Source organism: Watersipora subatra, chromosome 6, assembly GCF_963576615.1.
Source record: "Watersipora subatra chromosome 6, tzWatSuba1.1, whole genome shotgun sequence".
NCBI classification, from domain to species: domain Eukaryota; kingdom Metazoa; phylum Bryozoa; class Gymnolaemata; order Cheilostomatida; family Watersiporidae; genus Watersipora; species Watersipora subatra.
Window position 1 is genome coordinate 27,830,940 of NC_088713.1, and position 24,328 is coordinate 27,855,267.

Genomic DNA, 24,328 nt, shown 5'->3' on the forward strand with positions numbered 1-24,328 from the left:
AGGGGCGGATCTACTGTGGTGCATATGGTGCAAATGCATCACCATAAATATGGCAAAAAATTTAAAAAAAAGATTTAAAATCCATTAAGAATTGAGTAAATTACAATTCATTTCACTAATAACTTGCTTTGGGTGGAAATGGACAAAAACGGCCTAGTAGAGCTCGTTATAACAAAACAGTTTTAATAACATTGACCTGAATTTGTTTAGCTTATAAACAAATGAGAGTGGTCCTAATAAACATCCCCAATTGAGCCACAACTTTTTCGAAAGAAGCACTACAAGCAATTTTAAAAGCAAAATGTCTCAAAAGAAAGGTCAAGAACAAACTTTGGATCATTTCTTTCGACGACAAAACAACAATTCAAAAAAGTATGCCCTAATATGTCTGTTTTATAAGAGCATCGTTATGTAGCTAATAAATACTATGAGACTTTTTTTGTGCATAGAAATGATATACATAGTATAAGGAACATTATAAAACACCAATTTAATTATTCATATCTAATCTCAATTTTTACCTCTAAATTTGTTGTTTGCTGCAAATAAATGATTACACTTTTTTGGGCTCAAACACACCTCTCCTTCATTCTAAAATGCCTAAATTTCAAAAAGTTCCGCTAGCGCGTGGCCAGGTAAGGGGGTCGCCCCGCGCACCCCCTCCCACTCTAGATATATTACACAAATTTTGCACCACAAACCTTTTTTCCTAGATCCGCCCCTGTTGGGGCACTCGTATGTAGATGTATGTCTGTATTATTTTGTCTCAGCCAACTTCTGGGTTATGATCTGTGATAAATGCAAGAAGACACCTAATTATCTCGCTAATGCTATGTCACTAATATCATCATATTCACCTGGTTAGTGCACTGCAGTGCTTATCTCTTAAGCCGGGTTCCCATATTTGTCGCAAAGCACCGGCGACACACCGCAGGCTATTAGCGATGAAATGGAAACGTATGCGCCGAGGATTGCCGGTAGTTGCCGGCGGCATCGCAATAGTTTAGCGCTGTTCAAATTTCGCAAACGGCCGCAGGCAAAACCTTCCCGAAATGCACTGTACGGGTAAAGGTCACCATTATAAGAACGGCATGACGAGCGGCATGACGAGCGAGCATTTTATTTGATTACACAATTATGTTTACGATATTATTAACGATGTGGCTTTTATGTGAACATTAAACTGCGCCGAGCACCGCAAGTGTTTTGCTCCGCGATATTACCGCGGTGCTTTGCTACGTATATGGGAACCAGGCTTTAACGAGTTATGAACTCTTTCCATGTTTAAAATATCAGAACTTTATAGACTAGTAAGATACCACTTGTCATCATCTTGGTCCAGCGGTATCATTTAATGTCATCGGTGTCACCCGTCACCTTTTGTGTCAAAATCTTCAAATATTGTTAAATACTCATTAGTTAAGTACTATAGTGTACACTCAACACACTTGAGTGTACACTATGTTGTCTACGTATGGTCACTGTACACTGTCACTGGTCACGGTAAACTGTCACTATGATGTACACTCTAGTGTACAATCTAATGTACACTCTAATGTACACTGAAGTGTACACTTGAGTGTACACATGAGTGAGTTCTTGAGATGTGTAAAAGTAATCTTGCAGTAATTTAGTTTTGTATCCCAAGGCGTAGCTGCACCCATTTTTGTCTAGAATATTTTCTGTATTTTTATCGGTTATAAAAGCATGTCTCAAAACAAATATCTGTTGCCTCAAACCAATGTTTTTGTCACATATGAAAGGTAAGGATGCACAGCCTAACTTGAATGTCTTTTAGCTAAATGGTATTTTTAACATCGAGCCATAAAAATGTGTTGGCTTTTTTGTTAGAAACTTATACAATAGTAAACACACTGAATATTGGGTAATTTACACGCAGATTTATACCAAAATAGGTGGAAGTAGCTTTAAATTCTGCCTCCCTTTTACAGACGGCGTAAGCAAAAGAAGGACCTACACAAACTGCATATCGAGGAGGCAAAATCTCTTGGAGTTTCAGTAGACAACATTCCTACTATTGTCATCCCTGCATATGAAGAACTAGATAAGGATCTCAAGCTACTCGCTCTTCAGCAGGTAAGGATCTCAAGCTACTCGATCTTCAGCAGGTAAGGATCTCAAGCTACTCGCTCTTCAGCAGGTAAGGATCTCAAGCTACTCGCTCTTCAGCAGGTAAGGATCTCAAGCTACTCGCTCTTCAGCAGGTAAGGATCTCAAACTACTCGCTCTTCAGCAGGTAAGGATCTCAAGCTACTCGCTCTTCAGCAGGTAAGGATCTCAAGCTACTCGCTCTTCAGCAGGTAAGGATCTCAAGCTACTCGCTCTTCAGCAGGTAAGGATCTCAAGCTACTCGCTCTTCAGCAGGTAAGGATCTCAAGCTACTCGCTCTTCAGCAGGTAAGGATCTCAAGCTACTCGCTCTTCAGCAGGTGTTTCCTTTTTTCTACTCTCTTTTTCAAATATGAACTTGCACAACATTTTAGTAGACTCTAGCAGAAAAAAAATTTAGCAAAAAATATCGGTATTTTTCTTTGTTTTCATTTTTTTTATGTTTTTTATGTTTGATCTGATTGCCAGGTTTTTTTGATTGAAATTGACAAAACTTTATCGCAGTTAAATGCTCAGAAGATAAATATGCCAGACTTTCTTATAAATTAACGTTTGAAGCGGTACTAGGTGATGGCGTTGGGTTCTGTTAGAAATTTAAAAATAGTTTCATCATGGCCATCCACATGAAATTTACCACCTTGTGGAGACTTGATAATGAAGTATTTTTGTTTTAGATTATTAGCAACAATTTTGACAACAATAGTAAGAATAATAATAATAGATATAATAATGATGATACTTTAGTTCCAAGAGGCAGTAAAATAGCACTCATTGATTATAAGAATAGTAATATAATAATATATAAGAATAATGATATAATATATAAAATTAATTATATAGTGTATTAAATTAATTGTATAATGTATAAAAATAATTATATAATATATAAAAATAATGGTATAATATATAAAAATAATTGTATACTATATAAAAATAATTATACAATATATAAAAATAATTATGTAATAATATATAAGAATAATATTTCAACTGCTGCATCTTGCGTGGATTCTGCGTTTTCTGTGTTGTACTAGTAATATCATACTTACTATGTTTACCGATTGTTTCACATGTTTATTTGATGTCTTCAGCAAAAGATGCTGGCTGACATGAAGAACCAGCTGGCTGAACAGGAGGCCCAGGAGTCCGGCAAACACTTTGAGACTGACGCCTCTGAGAGGCTCACCAACCTCCATCTTTCCATCGGAGATGAGGCATCAGACGCTATAATCAAAGGAGAACACGTGCACATGGTTGATAATGTGGAGCGTACACAAGCTATCATAGTCAGTATATTTCAAAATTCAACTTACAATAAGTTTTCATTGTTTTTGGTCAAAACTTGTAGTTCTAAAGAGTCTGGTTTTAGGAAAGTGTCTCTGGTCCTTTTTTAAAAATAAAGTATATTTACTTTGTAGCTGAAACTTATGAATATAGATGAACCCGAATTTATTTCCATACTGAGTTTACTACTGGAACTTTTAACTAGTTGTCTATCCACATGTTTCATTACACTCTCGACGTGTACACAACTCCCGATGTGTACTCTTTAGTCAAACGGATGGCTATGCTCATTCTTATGATCGTATTAGCTGTGTCCAAATGTCAAACAATGATAATCTATGACACAAAAGTCTGCAATATTTCACCCATATCGACCTTTTGAGATTAGTCGGAGGCCTTTGGTCTTGTTCTCCTTGTATTTCACAGATGGAATATTTTGTATTTTTTGCAGTTGAAACATGTCGACGTTTAGTGGTTATCGTTGTGTATAGATCGTGCTTTACTAATTGCAAAGCAGCCAAAGATGCTAACATTTAAAGGCCTGTGTTTCTTTCGTGTGGGCTTGGCCTTTTTCAACTTGCCAATTGTTCCCTCATGTTGATACTAGAGTCAAATGTTCTAATCTAGGAGATGACATTGTGTCCAGAAAGTTGTTTTTTCATAGAGAAAAATATTGCAGTAACAGTTTTCATTAAATTCTGTGATCAGACGTATATCGTCGATCTTTATTTGTGCAGGAAAAATTGAGGTCACGAAGACAGAAAAAGCGAGCTGCTCTTCAGCCTGACAAGGTCCTTAGTGCCGAGGACAATTCTGCGCTTCAGGAGGTTTATGAGACACAGGAGAATGCTGATTTTGTGGAAGCTGACCAGGCACTTCTTGCTGTGATGAGAGACACGCAGAAGGTAATACCAGCCATAAATGTTTTGCCGTAAAATTTTACTATATTCCTTTTTGCTGTTGCCTTGGTTCACAATTTCATAAAAATTGGCAGTTGGCAATCACGCTTGGCAGTTGTCCATCACTATGTTTCCATGATGTGCAGTGCTTCGGAGTTGCGCTATCTCCGAATTATGGAAACGGCGTCTTCGCACTGAAATCACTGCGCATTGATCAGTGCGAAGCCAGCAAATTCGCAGCAAGGAAACAGCGATTGCGCAGTGGCCATGCATAGCTCTCATGCCGTGGAGACGGATTCTTCGAGGGCCATAAACTAGTACAAAGGTTGTCCTGCTAATCTTGTTTTTTCTATTCTTCCGATCTTCTTTCACATAAATTTAATTATGGTCTGCATTCACGAGGATGATGAGGTGATTACTTTCCTGGACTTTGTTATTGATGCCAACACTTTTCGAAAAATAGATGGCAAGTCCTAAATTAACGTTTAAATAATATATTACCTAGAAATACTTATTAAAAATATATTACTTTGTAAAAAGTGTGTTAAGGTTTGTAAAACCTTGTGAATGTGTATTGTAAATAAAAGTATAATGACGACAGAATCATAAAAAGACCGTTTATGCTCCTCAGTTCCCTCATGATTTTCTACTAATTGTAGAGCAAGCTGTACAGTTACGAGGAAACTGAACTGAAAAAGGTGGCTGGAAAAGATCTGCAAGAGAGAGACCGTCTCATAGAGGAGCACAAGAGGCACCTAAAAGAAATGGAAAGAAAGTCAGAGAGTGAAATAAACGCTCAGAAAGACCGGCTAGCAGCTAAGCTGGCAGCAAGAAAGCGGATGCAGGAGGAGTTGAGCAAAGAGAAGGCAGTAAACGAAGAGATGGCGCGTCTTTCTTTGGCACAGGTGAGAGTTTGCATTCATAATACACACTTAATAAACGTAGCCATAATGTACACTTCATAACATGTTACAATAAAGTTTCATGCTCAACTCACACTCTCGTGTGAATTAGTTCAAATCAAAAGATTGTTGTACTTTCGTGCAGGCTTATATTAGGGGAAGAAATATTGTATTACGTATGTATACAATCTATAGATAGATATGTATTATGTATGTATGTATACAATCTATAGATAGATATGTATTACGTGTGTATACAATCTATAGATAGATATGTATTATGTATGTATACAATCTATAGATAGATATGTATTATGTGTGTATACAATCTATAGATAGATATGTATTATGTGTATATACAATCTATAGATATGCAGAAAATAGTAAACTTACAGCTACTGGTGAACTATAGGAACATTCCTTAATAAATTTTTGTAAATCTTTTAGCCAATCATGAGACAGCATGAGGTATCTTTTATTGGTTACTTATATTCCTCAATCTGTTATTGGAAAGAAATAAGCGTGACTACAGGGTTTTAGTATGTTTCTAGGTAGTAGATAGTTGAAGACCAGGGTGGGCTATTCAAGAGATCAGTTTGTTACTAATTGATTTTCTCTTTTAATAGCTTGAAAAGGTAAGTTACTGGACTGGTGTATGAGTTCTCTGCGATCATAACCATATATTATGACAACGTGTCAAGCACCTGCTCCGAGTGTCAAGGCACCTGCTAGATTTGTCGCATTGTAACATTAATAGCTCTTGGAATTTCTGCCTTTAATTGCTTGTTGTCATCACTTTATTATTTACTGCGGGACTGTTCAGTTTTAATCATTTTAACTCTTGCTCTCAGCTACAATCTTCTTATATATTCATGTACGATATCTTCAGTTTTATGCATTAGTGAAACAGTGCTAATAAAATTTGCAGTTATTATTGATTAATATAATAATATTAATATATATACGTATTTCTAAAATTTTGTTCTTCTAAAAAAATGTTATACTTCGAAAAGATGTACAAGGCTAAATTCCACACCTTTTATAGAAGGATGTAGCACAATCCTTTTGTAAAGGAGAGGGATGTCCTACAGCTTTATGTTGCAGTTAGTTTCTCAGGCTAACAAGCTACACTTTAGAGTAATAGTGCAAGATGCATTTATGTTATTAATTTCTATAGTTCAGCATTTAATTTTGTTTTTTCATTTCATAATGTTTGAATTTTATACTTTTAAATTTTAGAAGTGTAAAGTTTATATTCTTTATCTTATTTCATCTAATATTTAAAACTTTTAAAGCTATAAATTGCTTTTCTTCACTTGTCTTACCGCTCCATCTCACCACATCTTACTCAGGCACGTAAAGGAGAAGCCGTAGCTGCTGACGCTGTCAAAGACCTTGCTGAAAAGATGTCAAAAACATCTGATAAGGCAGCACATCTGCACGAGAAACAGACAGAGAAATTGGCTGAGGTGGAGGTCAAGGTCACGGAAGAGTTGAGAGCTGCTGTAACAGAGCTCGATAAGGAACTCGAGAGCACAACACAAGTTGTTGAGAAGCAGATGAGTCTGCAGAAGCAGCTGGTCAGTTGCCACTCGATTGGTATTGCATTGTTTTGTGATAACTTTTTCAACTCTGTTATAATTGTTACTCATTTGTTTTTTAGGTCATGTGTTTAATTTGAATGTTCATCTGTTCATCTCTCTTTTCATCTCTCTGTGCATTCTTTGTTTCTATCACTGCTGTTACATGACATGCTCATGGTATTGTAGCTAGCAGGGTTCGAGGGCCTCTTTGCTTGCAGCTAAGCTCAGGGTTTTCCTACCTAGCATGGGTCTTCCTTAGCAACTAATTGATATAATCTTAAACTTTAAGCTAATTGTATGAATTTTATACCATAAGTTTTGGGCATAGTTGGTTGATTCAGACTGTTTTCTATCACCAAAAATGAATCTAGTCATATTCCCTACTTTCTTCAATGGCAGAAATCAATGCTTTCCATCATGATTGCAAAAATAGTGATTCATAACTTTTTGTTTCATCGGCGAAATAAGAAATTGGTTTGCTCGCATACCACTTGAGCAGCGTTACACTCCGGCTAAGCGCAGTATATCTATTTACAGTGATTTTCAATTAAAGGTATAAATCCTTACCTCGACATAAATGAAGCAATCTGTCATATCATGATAGAGCAGTGTTGCCAATTATATACAGTCACAGTGGTCACAGCGTTGCGTCATAACGTAAAGCAATTGTTTGTCACAGCTTCAAGTCTGTGAAACATACATGTAGATGCCCATTCCTTTCCTCGAGTATAACCCAAAATTCAAAGTAAACACCATATTTTCATCTGCTCACAGGCACTCGAGAGTGAAAAAGGGAAGTTTGATCGTGAGATGGCCGCCAAACAGCGAACTTTGTCTACTGAAGAATATGAACGGCTATTGGCTGAGCACAAGAAGGATTTGGCTGCATTAGAAAATAACCTTGACACGGAGAAGGCTCGCCAGCAGAAGACCCTTCAAGATAAGGTAACGAGCTGATTAATAAACCTGGTCAGCACAAACATGTCGTCTTCAGACAAACATGTCGTCTTCAGACAAACATGTCGTCTTCAGACATAATAATTCCATATCACTTGTTACTAGCATTAGTTGATGCGAATCATTCTACGCATACAGATTCTTCTCCTTCAAACTGTCTACTCCCTTTTGCTTTTTTTTGTAAGTTTATATGAGCTATGATATTGTGATGTAAACTCACTAGCAAACCCTGATTCGCTACCGTATTCTTGTTGTTTCTGCCAACTCAAGTCGTTCTATCTAATTGGAGAGACATGGATGCCAAAACTCAGTATTCAGTTCAGGAAGTTGCGATATTACAGGTCATAATTCACAAATTGTTTCAAAGGCTTTCACGTTAAATTCTATATGTAGACTGAGATTCTTCCATTTACAGATAGAGGAGAGGAAGCGCCAGAGAGCCGCCCAGCTGAAGGCTAAACTTGACAACGAGCTAAGCAATGAGATGGTGAAGCAGCAACAGGAGAGAGATTCCCTCCTAGATGCTGAAAGCAAGAAACAGGAGAGGGATGTGCTACAGCTCCATGCAGCAGTTAGTTTCTCAGGCTAAAACGCTAAACTTTAGACTAACAGATACATTTGCGGTATAAAATTTTATGGTCCATTTTACCTTTTTTATCATTCAGGGTTTTTTTTGGTCAGGTAAATAAGCTTTTTTATTTTTCCTTTCATAATATTTGAACTTATGCCTGGCACAGAAAAAACGAATTTCATGATTTACCATTCAATTCCTTCAATGTAGTACATCTATTTCTTTCTATGTACCCAGTAAGGCCGGAACGGTTAGTTTAGGTTGCATCTCTTCGCATATAGAGGCAAAAAAGTTACCATTTATTTATTACATTTTTTATTTTTTGCTGTACTCCTCGCTACCCGCGTGCCACGTTACTTGCATAAACTTATCACAGGGTAAAAATGGAGACGAGAAAGAGAGTCTCATCTTCCAAGTGCTGAGGCAGAGACACCTTAAGCAAGCTGTCAGGCTTGAGGATCAGCAGACGAGACAGAGTGACAACACACTGGCTCAGGTCTGTCACTGATCTGTAACTTGTTTATTCTAGCTAGTATTAATATATTTTTATCGCTACTTGGTCTTCTGAAACTTCTCTTCTAAATTCATATTATAACTAACTCTAAAACTATTTTGAACCAAGTTTATTTTGAGATGAATTTGGGCATGAGTTTTCCATGAGCTAATGAGGTATATTGAAGATAAGATTGTCATGTCTGTTTGTATATTAGCTTACAAATATCTTATGATTGGTTTCTTAAACAATTACGTCTAAAAATGACTGAAAGCTTGCTGATTATTGCTAAATTTATACTAAAAACTTTGATCATTGCTTAGCGGTACCTAAATGTAGCTATCTTTAGGTCATTTAAGTATATTCTACTCTTAAAATACAGGTCCATCACACATGGAAAAGTCTAATAATAAGTACACAAATTTGAATTCTAGTTTTAAACACCAGACTGTTGGATTTACAATTTATGCACATACTAACATCTTTTGAAAGGATGTATAGATAACGGCAAGCTATCAGTTTAGCTGTTCTCTTCTGACATAACTATAAGTAGTCTATTTATCATTCAGCTGCAAATTCTTTGCTAGGCGGAGAATGGTGCACGAGTCAGCAGAGAGGAAGAGAGGGCGGAGCTTATTAAGGTACAGGAACAGGAGCTGACAGACCTAATAGTGAACGCTGCTAGTCTAACTGACTCTCAGCTCGCTGAAAAACGTGACTCACTCAAAAGGCAGCACAAGGTCAGTTGTTCAACATTTGACTGAACGCTGAGCTTCCAAGATGTATTTATGCAAATGTAAATGTGACTGGCTGTGGTTAGTCAGTGATTTATCCGTGTAGTGTAATTTCTCATAGTAACTCTACTTTCTATTGCCAGCTGTACCAAATGTTTTACTGGTGAACACCTGAAAATGTAGTGGTCAAACCTTTTCACTTTGGAGTTGTCATACCTTTGGCTGAGCTTGTTAGTTTTTGTATTAATTTATGTACCAATCTTTTTAAATGCTAAGTCATTAATGGGTGATTTTATTACAAGTATAGAAGTACAGAAACCTCAAGAGGCTTTTCAAGAAAACACTTTGTTTTAAAGCCTGATTCAGTTAAAGGTTAACTGTAAGCTAAAAATATTAACATTAATATTGCATTAACAGCAGCAGATAAAATTGCAGATTGGCGTTTGAATAGTTTTTTTTGTGGATTTTCAACCAAATACCAGTTTTCATCCGCATTTTCAGCTCAGGAATTTGACAGAAAGATTTGTGATCTTATTAAAATATCGACTGCAAACGGATATCGCTGGAAATATCGGAAAATACTAAAAATATCTCAGGAACACTTTGTACCCAATTGTATCAGTCATTTATTTATTCTACTAAATTGTCTAAATATCGTCTGTTCAAAGTTCTTATTCAGGAAAGCAAAGTATGCATTAAACATGGGTATGCATAGGTTTTAACCAAACTTCTGAAGGAATAGCTCATTTTTACGGTCAATTTGTTAAATTTCTCTCCCTGGGAAGGCCTCAAATGGCCACAAAATGTACTTACAAGCCAATTGGTGTAATTCTATAACCACCACTTGAAAGTTAATACGGGACATATAATTGCAGTGCATGCATTTTTGATATTTGTGGAATCTGTTTTGACCTTCCGCTATAATTATCTGTCATGTTGGGTAACTAAAACATGTAGTGTCGCAACTAGATACGAAAATGTTTTAAAATGGCTGCCAACTTTTCGGTGGCGTTGGTTAGTTGTTAGCATTGATATCGTATATCATACGACTATGTTTAACCATAAAGGACTTCCTTTTGTTGCAGTTTCAAGCTTCGTGAGTGTTTTTGTTACTAAAACTGACTTTTTGTTTTTTCAGCATTAATATCATTGATGAAATACAAACTATAATTATTATATACATTGTATATGTAACTAGATGTACTGTAATTGTAGAGTACTGTCAGTTAACTTTTAAGATAAAACCCATCAATACCTAAAAATTGTAAACTTCCTTTTTCACCAAAATGATTGGAAACTAAACATGATGGCTTCAGAGGACAAAAATTATCCTAATAAAGTTGTAGAACATTTTGTTTAATTGTAGAAGTTGTTTCTACTTCCATATCACTTACTGTTTATATAAACATGTCTTATAGAAACAACTGAGTGAATTTGATGGCCTTACGCTTGACATAACGGCAGCAGCCAAGTTTGATGCCTCGAGAGACCTCGAGATAAAGCAGACGTACGAGAAGCTGCATCTCAAAGAGGAACAACTCAAGGTGCGTATTTCTTTCCACTTTTTTATCTGGCTAATTTTGCTGATCGTCATAGATTAGACAAGCAGTTGACTTTTGGCAGTAGTCCCATATTTATAGCATATACTCAGATTTTTTGTAAAGGGTTTATGTCAGCAGTTCATATCTAAACTTATTACAGGTGTGATTGAAGTTTAAATTTCACTTTGAAGTTAAGGAAACGTATTGAAATCGTGCCTCAAAGGGTTCCATTTGTGGATTCGTCGGCGATTCGATCCAATCTACGTCATTTTTGTGATGGCTGCGATTAACTGTTCGTTTTTGAGCTTTCAAGAGCTTGTTATCGCATTTCCATATATTTTGTACCTACAACACAGCAGAGTAAGACGGTGAACCTTTTGATACCAAATAATTGTAACGTGAATTTTGTTGCAAGTCAACCTTTAAGCCATAACTATTGCATCTGCGGAGCTGTTGGTTGGAACAAACCTGCAGATGAGAGATAAGATATTCTATTAAGATGTTATGATCAATAAGTTGTCTCTAACTAGTTCAGTTCTTTTTGTAGCTGCAGTAGACTAATCAGAGTTTTAGTAGCTTCAGTAGACCAATCGGAATTTTAGTAACTGCAGTAGACCAATCAGAGTTTTAGTAACTGCAGTAGACCAATCAGAATTGTGTGGTCGTAATGATCCTTTTTTGTTTTTAGTCTTAACCAATTTCTTCCTCTGCTTTGTACAAGACAATGCATGGAATTACTAAAGCTTGTCAGCTATGTTTGACCTTTTTGTGACCTTTATGACAATATAGTTCTGATGCAATTTGAAAAAGTTCTGTTTGTCAGAAATTTTTTAGTCAAGTACTTCTAGGAAATCTCTGTTAAATCTAAGGTCAAGTTATGTATCTGCGACCTTTATAATACAGGAGCTATTCGATGCGATGAAAGACTTAACACCAGAGATGGCTCTCACCAAGCAATATGAGGAAGAGGCAGAGAAGGCGAGAGCGGCTGCTGATAAGTACAAGGTAGATGTAGTGGCTAAGATGGCTGCTCAGCTCGAAGAGTCTAAGGCAGCTAAACTGGCACAGGAAGAGGCAAAGAGGAAAGAAATGGAGGAAGCTATAAGGTAAGTTATATCAAATTGGGATCAAGTTCTCTCGTGTCACTGTTAATCACTCTCTCATTCTATTGTTTACTCCATCTTTACTCTCTTTTCCCATTTCTCCTTTCTCTTCTCATTCTTACATTCCATGCTCCGTCCTGTTACATTTCCATTTGATGCCATTTTCCCACTTGCCCTTTTTCCCCTTCCACCACCCTCCCCCTCCTTCCTTTTCTTCCCCCTCCCCTTTTCGCACCCTCTTTTTTCCCTTCTGTTCTCCTTTTCAACCCTCTTCCACCCCCCTTCTCCCTTATCTCCTTTTTTCTACCCAATTTTTCCCTCCCTCTCTTCCCCTCCCCTCTTTATTCTAGCTCTTATTTTCTCACCCCTTTGCAACTCTTGTCTTAGTTCTTTCCACCACTTTTTCCCTTTTTCATTTCCTGCTCATCTTCTTACTTCCTTTCTCCTCTCTTTGTCTTCCTAGACAAATCCAATCAGTGTAATTTTAACAGAAAAATGGAAGAAGAGTTTGAATTGGAGAAAAAGAAGGAAGAAGAAAGGGAGGCAGCAAGATTGGCTGATAGGCAGCGACTACAGGAGCAACAGCTGAGAGAACGACAGCAAAAGGTGTGTTAGTTTATTTGCTAATGAATACTGTGAGAGTTACCCACTCTTGTTTCATTGAGTCTGTTTAGTCATTTTTAAACAAAACCTTTCAAGGCTGGTTACTCATAAATTACAGTTTGTGAATCATCTTTGTAAACCCTCTCATATACTGTAGTACTCGTTCTTCATCATTGCTAGCGCTGTTTTAATGCTACAGGAAGAAGAGGAGATCGCTAATTCGGCCAAGGATGAGGATGAGAGGGCGAAGTTGTTGGCTGAGCACAAGGAGACCGTGAAGAAACTGCAGGAGAACCTCGAGGTGAGCGCACTGGCTAGTATCAGGTCTTAGTTATGAAAGTACTTGCATTAGAAGTACATGTTAGTAGCGTTACGTTCATTGGCGCTGCCTGCTGCTCGGGCATTTGCATTGCTTATATCGCTGTTTTACTAACCTTCTCGCTGCCAGCCTCATCTTCTCCATGTGATCATCTCTTGGACGGTTTCAAATATGACCACATCTAAATGCTGCTAGTCAGTTGCAAGCTCTTCTACTGCCACTAGTACGACCTGATCTATGTTACTAAGTCACACTCTACCATTAGTGCGTGTCTGCATTAGTCCATGTAAATGTTATGCATTTCAACTATCTTTCATCCAAATTTCACATGCATATGCTCAGTGCCTTCTGCCAGGTTGCCAAAAATCTTTGATTTTAAAACTCCATCTGGTTCCTGTGAACCAGCCTCTAAAACACCCCCTTGCTGCATATCTGTTTGATAATAAAAGAAATAGCAGGCATCTCCGGGATTATGGCTAGTATTATGTAATATTACAGTAACATAATAATAATATAATCTATTAGTATTTGATTATAGAATTAGCAAAAAATCAACTAGAAGCCAGGTAGACAGATAAGATACCCAAAAGCCTTTCCTGCTGCAATTGTTGTGGCTACTTGCATGCTTCTGTGACACTCAGTTTCTCACAATTATAACATTGCTATACAATTGCTTTTGTTTCTAGCTACAGTTGAAGGTGAATGTATTGAACCCTGCATGCTGTCACAGTTGACATGGTGTTACAGTTGACATGCTGTCACAGTTGACATGCTGTCACAGTTGATTTAGACTAGACTACCTTTAGGTTACATCTTGTGATGTCCTGTAGGCCACAGTTGCTCTCTTTAGTTCATATTCATTGTTATGTGTAGATGAACCTCTCTTGGTGCCTCTTAATGTTATGTGTGTGTTCTTTCTCTCCAGCATGTTATAGTAGATGTTTACTAGTCAGGCAGATCAAATCGCTCGTGTCTACTGACTTGACTGCTCTATGTTTAGGTGCTCAGTTCACATAGTGTTTATAAATAGATTGTAAATCTCTCAAAGGTGCATGTATGATATGTATGATACATGGATGATATGTGTGATGCATGTATGATATGTGTGATACATGTATGATATATGTGATACATGTATGATATGTGTGATACATGTATGATATGTGTGACACATGTATGATATGTGTGATGCATGTATGATATGTGTGATGCATGTATGATATGTGTGATACATGTATGATATATGTGATACATGTATGATATGTGTGATACATGTATGATATATGTGATACATGTATGATATGTGTGATACATGTATGATATGTGTGATACATGTATGATATGTGTGATACATGTATGATATGTATGATACATGTAGGTATGATGTACATGCATTTAAGTTGATGAGTTGACATGTACTCAGGCATCTTGGTATTTTTTTATGCCTCCTCTTTTTATGTAGAGTTTATAGGAAATGCTTCGATGATTAGCTCACTTCATATTTATAAATAAACGGTAAATCTTTCAAGTATAGATTTGGTGTACATACTTTAGAGTTGATGTACTTACTTTATAGTTGATGTACTTACTTTATAGTTAATAAATTGTTGCGGACTCAGGCATCTAGTTGTAAATGTCTGCTAAGTCACATTTACCATATTTATGTAATTCTTATTAATATGCATTCAGAGTGAGAAGGAGAAAAGCCATGCGAGTCTTCAGGCTAAATTAGAAGCGCGCAGGGAAAGACGGGCCGCCGCTGAGAAAGCCCGTATTGCTAAAGATCTACAGCAAAAAGCTGATGAACAGAGGAAGCAGGAACTACAACATAGGAACCTTAATGCAGACGATCTTGCTAACACGTATGTTCATAATTTCTTCATGCTGTTTTTGTACTAGTGTCAGGAATTCTGTATTCTTCCCTGTTGAGGCAGCTTAGTTGTATGTAGTTAGTTGTATTTATAAATACATAGTGTCAGTAATTCTGTATTCTTCCCTGTTGAGGCAGCTTAGTTGTATGTAGTTAGTTGTATGTAGTTAGTTGTATTTATATATACATAGTGTCAGTAATTCTGTATTCTTCCCTGTTGAGGCAGCTTAGTTGTATGTAGTTAGTTGTATTTATATATACATAGTGTCAGTAATTCTGTATTCTTCCCTGTTGAGGCAGCTTAGTTGTATGTAGTTAGTTGTATGTAGTTAGTTGTATTTATATATACATAGTGTCAGTAATTTTGTATTCTTCCCTGTTGAGGGAGCTTAGTTGTATGTAGTTAGTTGTATTTATATATACATAGTGTCAGTAATTCTGTATTCTTCCCTGTTGAGGGAGCTTAGTTGTATGTAGTTAGTTGTATTTATATATACATAGTGTCAGTAATTCTGTATTCTTCCCTGTTGAGGGAGCTTAGTTGTATGTAGTTAGTTGTATTTATATATACATAGTGTCAGGAATTCTGTATTCTTCCCTGTTGAGGGAGCTTAGTTGTATGTAGTTAGTTGTATTTATATATACATAGTGTCAGTAATTTTGTATTCTTCCCTGTTGAGGGAGCTTAGTTGTATGTAGTTAGTTGTATTTATATATACATAGTGTCAGTAATTCTGTATTCTTCCCTGTTGAGGGAGCTTAGTTGTATGTAGTTAGTTGTATGTAGTTAGTTGTATGTAGTTAGTTGTATGTAGTTAGTTGTATGTAGTTAGTTGTATGTAGTTAGTTGTATGTAGTTAGTTGTATGTAGTTAGTTGTATGTAGTTAGTTGTATGTAGCGGTGTTTATTCCGTCAAGTAAAACAAACTTCTGTATTCTTCCCTGTTGAGGGAGCTTAGTTGTATGTAGTTAGTTGTATTTATATATACATAGTGTCAGTAATTCTGTATTCTTCCCTGTTGAGGGAGCTTAGTTGTATGTAGTTAGTTGTATTTATATATACATAGTGTCAGTAATTCTGTATTCTTCCCTGTTGAGGGAGCTTAGTTGTATGTAGTTAGTTGTATTTATATATACATAGTGTCAGTAATTCTGTATTCTTCCCTGTTGAGGGAGCTTAGTTGTATGTAGTTAGTTGTATGTAGCGGTGTTTATTTTGTCAAGTAAAACAAACTTTTTCTTTCTTGGCTGTGTGTACCCGAATTGTATACGTTATTTTATACATACATGTATATATTATATATATAATACATATATTCGATATATATCAAATATATATAATATATATTATATATAATATACATTATGTATATTATATAATATATATATTATATATATTTTATATGTGTAATATTTATATATAATATTATAATATTAATAATAATAATAATTAATAATAATATAATAATAATAAATTAACATTAACAATTAACAACTCACACTTTGAGGAAGGTCCTCTCTTAGTGGAGTTGAGGAAGATGTTGAATCCTTTGGCCTTTTGTTAAGACCCGGACCCAACATGGACTACAACCAGTCACCTACCACCACACGACTGTGAAGAAAAACTTTTACAACAATAATAAATCAATAATAATATAATATTAATATAAATAATATTTAATATATATATGTAATATATATAACATATTTATTTACTATGTATATTTATATACTGTATATATTTATATACTATAATATATATTATGTATATTTATATATATACTATATATATTATGTATATAATGAAATGACTTGCATGTTTTATGAACATGATAGACGAGTTAACTGCTGCATCATATGGTAAAGTTCTACTGTGTTTATTGTATACATTAAAAATAGCAAAAGATGTTATAAATATTCCATTTGTTCACATAAAAGACAAAAAAATTAATACTCATGTAGGTTACAAAGATTAAGGTGTTTTGTAGCACAAAGGTAAACTTCCTTGACGTCGAAGGAGCAGAAACCAAACAAGCCGCTTTGAGGCCAACCACGGCGGCGCCAGTAAAAATGTCACAGGTCGGAAGCGAACAGCCGGCAGCAAAGACATCAGCAGTAGCAACAGTAGGTCCAGTCTCAGAGAAAGACTACATCTCAATGCTTATGTCCTCACCTCTCTTCCAGCAAGTCGAGGAATTACAGAGCATGCTTGACAAGCAGTCAGGAGTTACTTCCTCCCATGTCACAGGTTTGTAAACAGCTCTACTGGATAACCATCGTTATAGAGTTATAATACGTAATGAGTTTGTCTTTATTTGATATAAGCTTGCTAGTTCAGGTTAGCTGATTGTGACACTGTAGCAATAGTTACACCAAGTAGGGGGTCTCATCCCTCATGAAAATGGCTATTCCTTATTATTACAGTTTAACCCTTTCTCAAGCATAGCCAAATTTGCAAATGCATGTCACCTATATTTTGCACTCTCTCACTGGCGGAGCATCATTGCTGTCACTAGCATCTGCATCTTTTAAAGCAGATTGTCATTTAGGTAGAAGCATCAGACCAAGTCACGCAATGGACTACATTATGTAAAACATATTAGACTAATGTATTTATTATTATTGGTTGTTGCTTATTATTACAGTTCAAAAACTGTTCAACAAGCATCCAATATCTTTGTTTATATTCTCAGTACAATGATAGTAAATAGTGTAAAAGATCCTGCACCACTCTTTGCCTCTTCACACCAGAAAAGTTAACCATTTCAAGTTTGCTAGTACTTTGTATTTTATCAGTATCAATCAGTTATCAACGCGTTATAATAAAAAGAGTGGTACAATAGAAGTGCATGCATCTGTCACTCTGGAGTTATCCTCCTGCACCGAGGGACAACATCACAATCCTTCATATAGTTTAGCCCCAACCCTCCGTCTCCGAGAAAGCCGGCTGGTCCTTTTACTTAACCAGCTGGCTCTCGTCAGGTTAGACCTTTCCTAGAACCAACTGGCCCTGGTTTGGTAGTCGGCTGGCTTCTTTCACAATAGCACTGGTGTGACAAACGGGAAGTACTCATTTTAGCAGTATGTCAGTTGATGACAATGAGTGCATTTTACTGTCCATTTGCAGGTACAGCAAAGAAATTAGAGATCAAGATGCTGCTGTGATTAAAATATTTCATTGGTTGGCGGGCTCAGGAGTTTTCACGCTTTGTTAATTTTTTTGAAGGTGGAGACTACTCAGTGCCCTACCTTGATGTCAAAGATGCTCAGTGGAAGTGTGAAGGAGAGCTTGTTCCTGTAGATATCAGAGACATCACCGCCTCCCAGTTTGTCATTTACCGATTTGGAGTGTTTGTAGCCAAGCTTATGGAAGAGCTGACTGGGGTGCAGCCAGTGTCCATTCTACTCGCCTCCAAACTACCTCATAATAATTACACTAGAAATGCATACAGGTGAGACATCAGCATCGGCTGGTTGTGTTTGTAGTTGTCATCTCCTGCTGTGTGAAATATGCAACTCTACTAATACTGCTAATTGTACTAGTACTAATATTACTACTACTGCTAGTAGTAGCAGTAATCATACTAGTATTAGTACAATTACTGCTATTAGTGCTAGTGGTAGTGATAGTAATACTACTTCTATTACTAGTAGTATTACTAGTACTATTAGTACTCTAATAGTAGTACTGTAAGTAGTACTGTAAGTACTACTACTAATAGTAGTACTACTAGTAGAACTACTATTAGTAGTACTACTAGTACTACTACTAATTATAGTAGTAGTACTAGTAATTTTAGTTTTTTCAATCACTTTACAAGGTATGTTGATAGAGTAATTATTGCTTGTTACCACCCATGAATCAGTTATTATTAGTTCATTAGAATTAGTTCAGCACCACTTGGTTACTCCTGGAAGAGCGCACACTTATACAAATATTTACTTTGTTCTCTAATTAGTTCGCTCACTTGCTTATTTCTGTGTAATTCTTATGAATGTATTCTCCAGGCACTCATTTTACTTTGAGCGCGCCAGAAACATCTTGTTTGTACGCAAGGAGAGACTGGAGAGTATTGGAGAGTTCATACTGGTCATCGTGCACTGCCTCAGTCATATAGCTATGGGCGACCTTACTGATGATGCTCAACCTATGTTCCTCAGGGCTTTCTATAAAGTATGTCAGATACATTCGATGATAGCCATCAGTTAGACCAGACTGTTGGGTTTTAGTTAGAAATTAGTAGTCGCTGAAAAGCGATGAAAAGTGTTTTTATTAGCATTATTTGGATGTTCAGTGTGAGCTCGCATACTGTTTAGTGTTTTGTTTGTCTCATTGTGATTGCGATTATTTGAAAGGCTCTGAAGGTCGTCTGCCAAGATATGTTCTTCTCAAGATCAAGGCCTTCAGCACCAACAATGACAGCTCGTCTCACCAACCGCTCGTCTCTCGAACTGGCATTCAAGCACTCGCACACGTCTGCCTTCAAGACTGATGTGCTTGCAGAGCTCATTGAACTCAGAGTTGGACCACCAGAGAGGTTTGATAGCAAGGTTAGTAGCTTATCTCTATTCACAGGTATGACTTTAGTTCACCACCATCACATTTTTATCTTGCGAATGTTTTTAAGACTAGATCTGATTTCATGTCAGAGCAAATTTTCCACCAATTATATTGATTTTATATCAATTGAAGAGTTAGTTTGTGCGTCTTCTTGTCATGCTTTTACATCTGGTATAGTATCACATTTACCTGCTCTCAGTGACAGTTTACTACCATGTGAATTGCATCATCCATTGTTAAATATTTATTGATTAAACTTAATGTATGATGGAAACCTCTAACATTAATGATATGCTAGGTATATGATGCATATAATAATGCATATATATAGCAATGAGACAGTGAGCTGATCAATGTCAAAATAGCTATCATGTTGTGTAGTTTAGTTAAAATTGCGTGCTTCCAAATGAGACTTCATAATGTGCGCTGGTGAGCAGTTTAATTTGACTAGTTATTGTTTTTTACTTTAAAATTTTGTACCCCCTTCATTACAAATTTTGGTTGAAAATAACACCACATGAATGGGGAGTCTCAATTTTAGTTAAGATCAGTATCATCACATGTTAAAGGAGCGAGTAGTGTAGGAAAAAGTGTGTTTGGTTTTTCGGAGACAGCAAACTGCCATCACATATGTTCTTTTTAGTTCCAGTCTCCATCCATTGTGGTACTTCTCTTTCATAAACCATTAAGTTCAATAATTCCTGCTTTTATCTAGCATTTCTAACATGTTTATTTGTATCATAGAACATTGATACACGCCTGAAGCTCCAATCAAGTGATGCTGAGAATGTAAAACTGAGACATTTGCTAAATGAACGGGGAGGAACGAAACCATCCTTAGATATTGTGGAACAGAGGCTAGCAGAATTGAAAGGACTTGATATCTCTGCCAACATCAAAAGGTATGAATGTCATCTCCGAACTCCATGTGTTATGATGAATAGGTATATCTGGAACTCAGGTTACACCTCTTCTGTTACTGTAAGGTTCACATCATGACATGAATGTATAATTTATTGTTGCCATATCACATCTATGTTCATTCACAACTTCTGCTGAATAGCGTCTCTGTCTAGCTCCATTGCTCCTACTCAATATACTGCACTTTCTTACATCTACTGTACTACTATCTTTCCTCTTTTCATCTTCCTACTATCTCCTAAGGTTCATAACAAATTTGATGGTATTATAAAGATTTAAGATTTTTGCTTAGTGACAAATTCATCTCTGAGCAAAACATATCATGTTGAATATGAATTTCTATGGCTAAATATGTACTACTATCCTTGTTCTTGTTTGTTATTAAGTCTAGCATATAGTTCCTTGCTTCTAACACTGTTTACCTCTAATCAGGTCTGATGTCAGTTCAAAGGCAGCAAAGAAAGACAGCGATGTGGAGCTGAGACAATCACATCTTCTCAGCAAGCAGCTCGAGCGACTGGAAAATATATCGGATGATCTCAACACTCAGTTACTTCAGGTGAGTGTCTCTAATAGATAACTTACTGTTTATGATGTCACGTTTCTTCTCTTACACCTTTTAAAGGTGGTTTGGATCATACGGATGTTCAGGGATTTGCTCAAAATTAATGATAAATACTTGAAGAAATCACGAACAAGATTTAACAACTTTCTTTTATAAAACTATGTAAATAAACTAAATGTAAAACCTTGAATTATATGTAAAAATAAGTTTGTAAAATCAACTAAAAGTTTTAAATTGTTACTTTTACTGAAAGTGAGCAGCAAAGAGAGGGGTAGGTTGAGCGATATTTTGCAATACTTACTCTAACGTTGAGTAAATAAGTACCGTTTAGATTACCTCTCACATTTACACTTTTACATTTACATCATTATCGATATCATCATCTATTCTAAATAGTGATAAAGGTGGAATATCGTCTTAGCTCCAACTTTGTGTTTATTCAATTGTTTTCAATAAATGTCTACTGTAGATATATTTTATGTTTAATAAGCTTACAGCTCAAATATTAGTGATGATATAAAATGTTTTAGTGGGATTACTGAATAATTTTAAGATAATTTCCTAACAAATATACCTTCGTATTCAGTGAGACCGCAACTCCAACATTAGTAAAGCAAGCAATAATAGTTTTCGTCGAACGCAAGAGTTAGAGGTCTCCTTAGTTTGTTTGTGTTGAGTGAGGTTAACTTTGCCTCTATCAGTCAAGAATAATATTTCTCCTAGCCTTCCTTGTATTATCATAAGCCTTTATTTACATATGAAATCCTTCTGTGGACATCCCGTGCAGGTTCTTGAGAAGGAGTCGCAGTTTGATGACAAAGAGTCTGATGTCGCCAAAACTCTAAGTAAAAAGAAATCATCTATCGCAAAGTCAGCCAAAGATGTCCAGACAGAGATACAGAGGAAAAGACGTGAGCTTAAAGGAAGCTCTAAGAAATAAACATGACAGTTTATCTTGATTGACAATATGCCATAGCAGCTGACACCTGTCAGTGCTTGTCGACACTTCTAATTATGGCTAGACAGAACCAGTATATTATAAGTCTCAAGCTTATATCAATTCTTTATAGAATTCTTGTTTTAGTTTATTACTACGGTAGTTATCTTATCTTTACAGAGTAATCTTTACTGTTTGAACCGTCCACAAATCCATCCACTGACTCTGGTGTTCCATAAAACCGGAGCTTTCCGCTCAATAACTAAATATATTGTATTCTGTGATATTTTACACTGCTGTATTTGCTGTCCATTTTCTACATTATTCCCACATATTTTATATACTATTTATCATGTTCTTGAATATTAATAAAAGTCTTAATTTATTTCAAAGTTTTTTCAGTTTTGGTAGTTCCTATTTCTTGATACATTTAATGCCACGAAAAATGATAGCAATGTTTACAAGTGCAAGATTTCCTCTGCTTGGCTAGCACTGCGCTAGACATATGATACTCAACTGCCAGTTACACAACAGTGTTATTTTACTGAGTAAGTGGCATAATTTAGTTGCCTAAGGCTATGATAACAATGGTATTTTCGGTTTAAAGAGTGTACACAAGATTATAGTCCGGGCAAGAGAGAATTGACAAATTTAGTAACTATAATGTCTCGTCGGGCTGTAGACCAATGGAGAGTATGATGTAATAATACCTTCTAGGGCTGTAGACCAGGAGAGTGTATGATTTAATTTTCATATCTCCATAGTACAAGACACTGAATAGGCTCTCATTGAGGATTTCATCACCACATTGTAAGCATGCTGTTGATCACTGAACATGGTCAACCTTTCTAGACCATGTTCATGATTTTATGTTTAATGAGTTTTTGTTTATTATGAACGGAATTTATATAGATAACTACCTAGCATGCAAGATGAAGGAGCAAGATTAGTAAAGACATTGAGTTATAAACCCAAATTCAGTCTCACTTTGATGCAGTTCAGCATTATTGAATGAAGACTATGGTAATCCTGACAATTCCAGCAAGTGTGTGTTCATCCCATGGAGCTTCTTACTGAACAACCAGATACACAGAACAGGTGCTTCTCAATGTGGGCACTCTTGTCATTATACAGTGCTAAATATGCCTACCAGTGTTAAATAGCTGCAAATTTATCACAATGCAGCACAAGAGCTTTTAGCAGCTAAGAGCAAGTGATAGTAATACATGTGTCAACTCCGACCTTGATATCAAGGTTAATAAATCCTGCCAATTTAAGGACACTTGAAGCATTGATCGTGGATTACTGCATCAAAGTTTAAAACATTGTTTATTACTAATTTTTTAGACTAACTAGGTATACTCATGAACAGCAGGGTTTTAGTGGATCTCAAGTTGACCCAATCGTATGATTTTTTTATTCTAAATTGACCGATAGTAAGGATCTGCTCAATCTTCAGTTGACCAATCGTAAGGGTTTTGTGGATCTTAATTTGAAAAATAGTAAAAAAAATTTGATGTTAAGCTGGACAACTGTATAGATTTGGTAGATCTGAAGCTGACCAATAGTTGGGGTTGGAGAACTTTAGGTTGACAAATAAGAAGGGTTTGGAGAATTTTGAGTTGACAAATGAAAAGGCTATGACCTTAAGCAGAGTCATTCCTCAACAGAGCAGCTAGGGCTATAGTCTTCATTATGTTCTTCAATAGTCTCTGCTATATCAATTTATGTATATAATAATCTATGATATAATCAAATATATTGTAGCAAAGAGAAGTCTCAAAAATTTTGCTATAGTTACTTTTACAAAATTGCAGAAATCACTGTGGGTTGATCAAGCAACGTTTTTCAACTGCCACTTTGTAAGCACCACTTTTATCTAATAAACCTTTTCCTCTTTAAGAGTCAATTTTTTAATTTGACTAAATTTGTTCAACGAGTAGAAGTATTTAAATAATTCAGCAACAATTCCTTTGGAATCTGCAGTTAGTTAGGTAGGTGTACTAACTACTAACAGAGATGTCTGGAGTCATAAAAAACTCAATGCGGCTGGTCCGGATGAAAGACCCGTTCTATTTATGAAAGAAGCGGTTATTAAACCCCTGGCTAAAGACTGGAATGACCACGAGTTCTATGCAGTTCACATGTATGTGAAGGAGCCAGCAGAAATGGGTATGCTTCGTGAATATGACCTGCTGTTACTCGAGCTGTGTAAGACAGACGTAAATGAAGGTCGCGTCATTGCGAAACAGCGTTCAGGTAATCCTCTTTTCGGTCTTTTTGGCAACACAGTAAGTTACAATATGCTCACCTTACAATGTACACATAGATCTTCAGTATCTGGACGTCTACTGGA

At 36.1% G+C, this 24,328-nt stretch overlaps 1 protein-coding gene across 1 annotated transcript in view; it reads left to right on the forward strand.

The window, feature by feature from the left end:
* The window catches only part of LOC137398180 (myosin-2 heavy chain-like), a 36,536-nt gene extending 14,178 nt beyond the window's left edge, over nt 1–22,358 (forward strand). Inside the window, exons 12-32 of the mRNA XM_068084285.1 lie at nt 1,953–2,097; nt 3,221–3,415; nt 4,151–4,318; nt 4,972–5,217; nt 6,567–6,794; nt 7,572–7,742; nt 8,170–8,325; nt 8,702–8,821; nt 9,406–9,558; nt 10,971–11,096; nt 11,997–12,199; nt 12,688–12,802; nt 12,999–13,100; nt 14,808–14,980; nt 16,977–17,236; nt 18,215–18,440; nt 18,997–19,162; nt 19,345–19,539; nt 20,294–20,451; nt 20,903–21,029; nt 21,823–22,358. Of these exons, the coding sequence (XP_067940386.1) occupies nt 1,953–2,097; nt 3,221–3,415; nt 4,151–4,318; nt 4,972–5,217; nt 6,567–6,794; nt 7,572–7,742; nt 8,170–8,325; nt 8,702–8,821; nt 9,406–9,558; nt 10,971–11,096; nt 11,997–12,199; nt 12,688–12,802; nt 12,999–13,100; nt 14,808–14,980; nt 16,977–17,236; nt 18,215–18,440; nt 18,997–19,162; nt 19,345–19,539; nt 20,294–20,451; nt 20,903–21,029; nt 21,823–21,975 (3,586 nt within the window). The 3' untranslated portion in view covers nt 21,976–22,358. The remainder of the gene's footprint in view (nt 1–1,952; nt 2,098–3,220; nt 3,416–4,150; nt 4,319–4,971; nt 5,218–6,566; nt 6,795–7,571; nt 7,743–8,169; nt 8,326–8,701; nt 8,822–9,405; nt 9,559–10,970; nt 11,097–11,996; nt 12,200–12,687; nt 12,803–12,998; nt 13,101–14,807; nt 14,981–16,976; nt 17,237–18,214; nt 18,441–18,996; nt 19,163–19,344; nt 19,540–20,293; nt 20,452–20,902; nt 21,030–21,822) is intronic.
* Nucleotides 22,359–24,328: the final 1,970 nt, after the last annotated feature.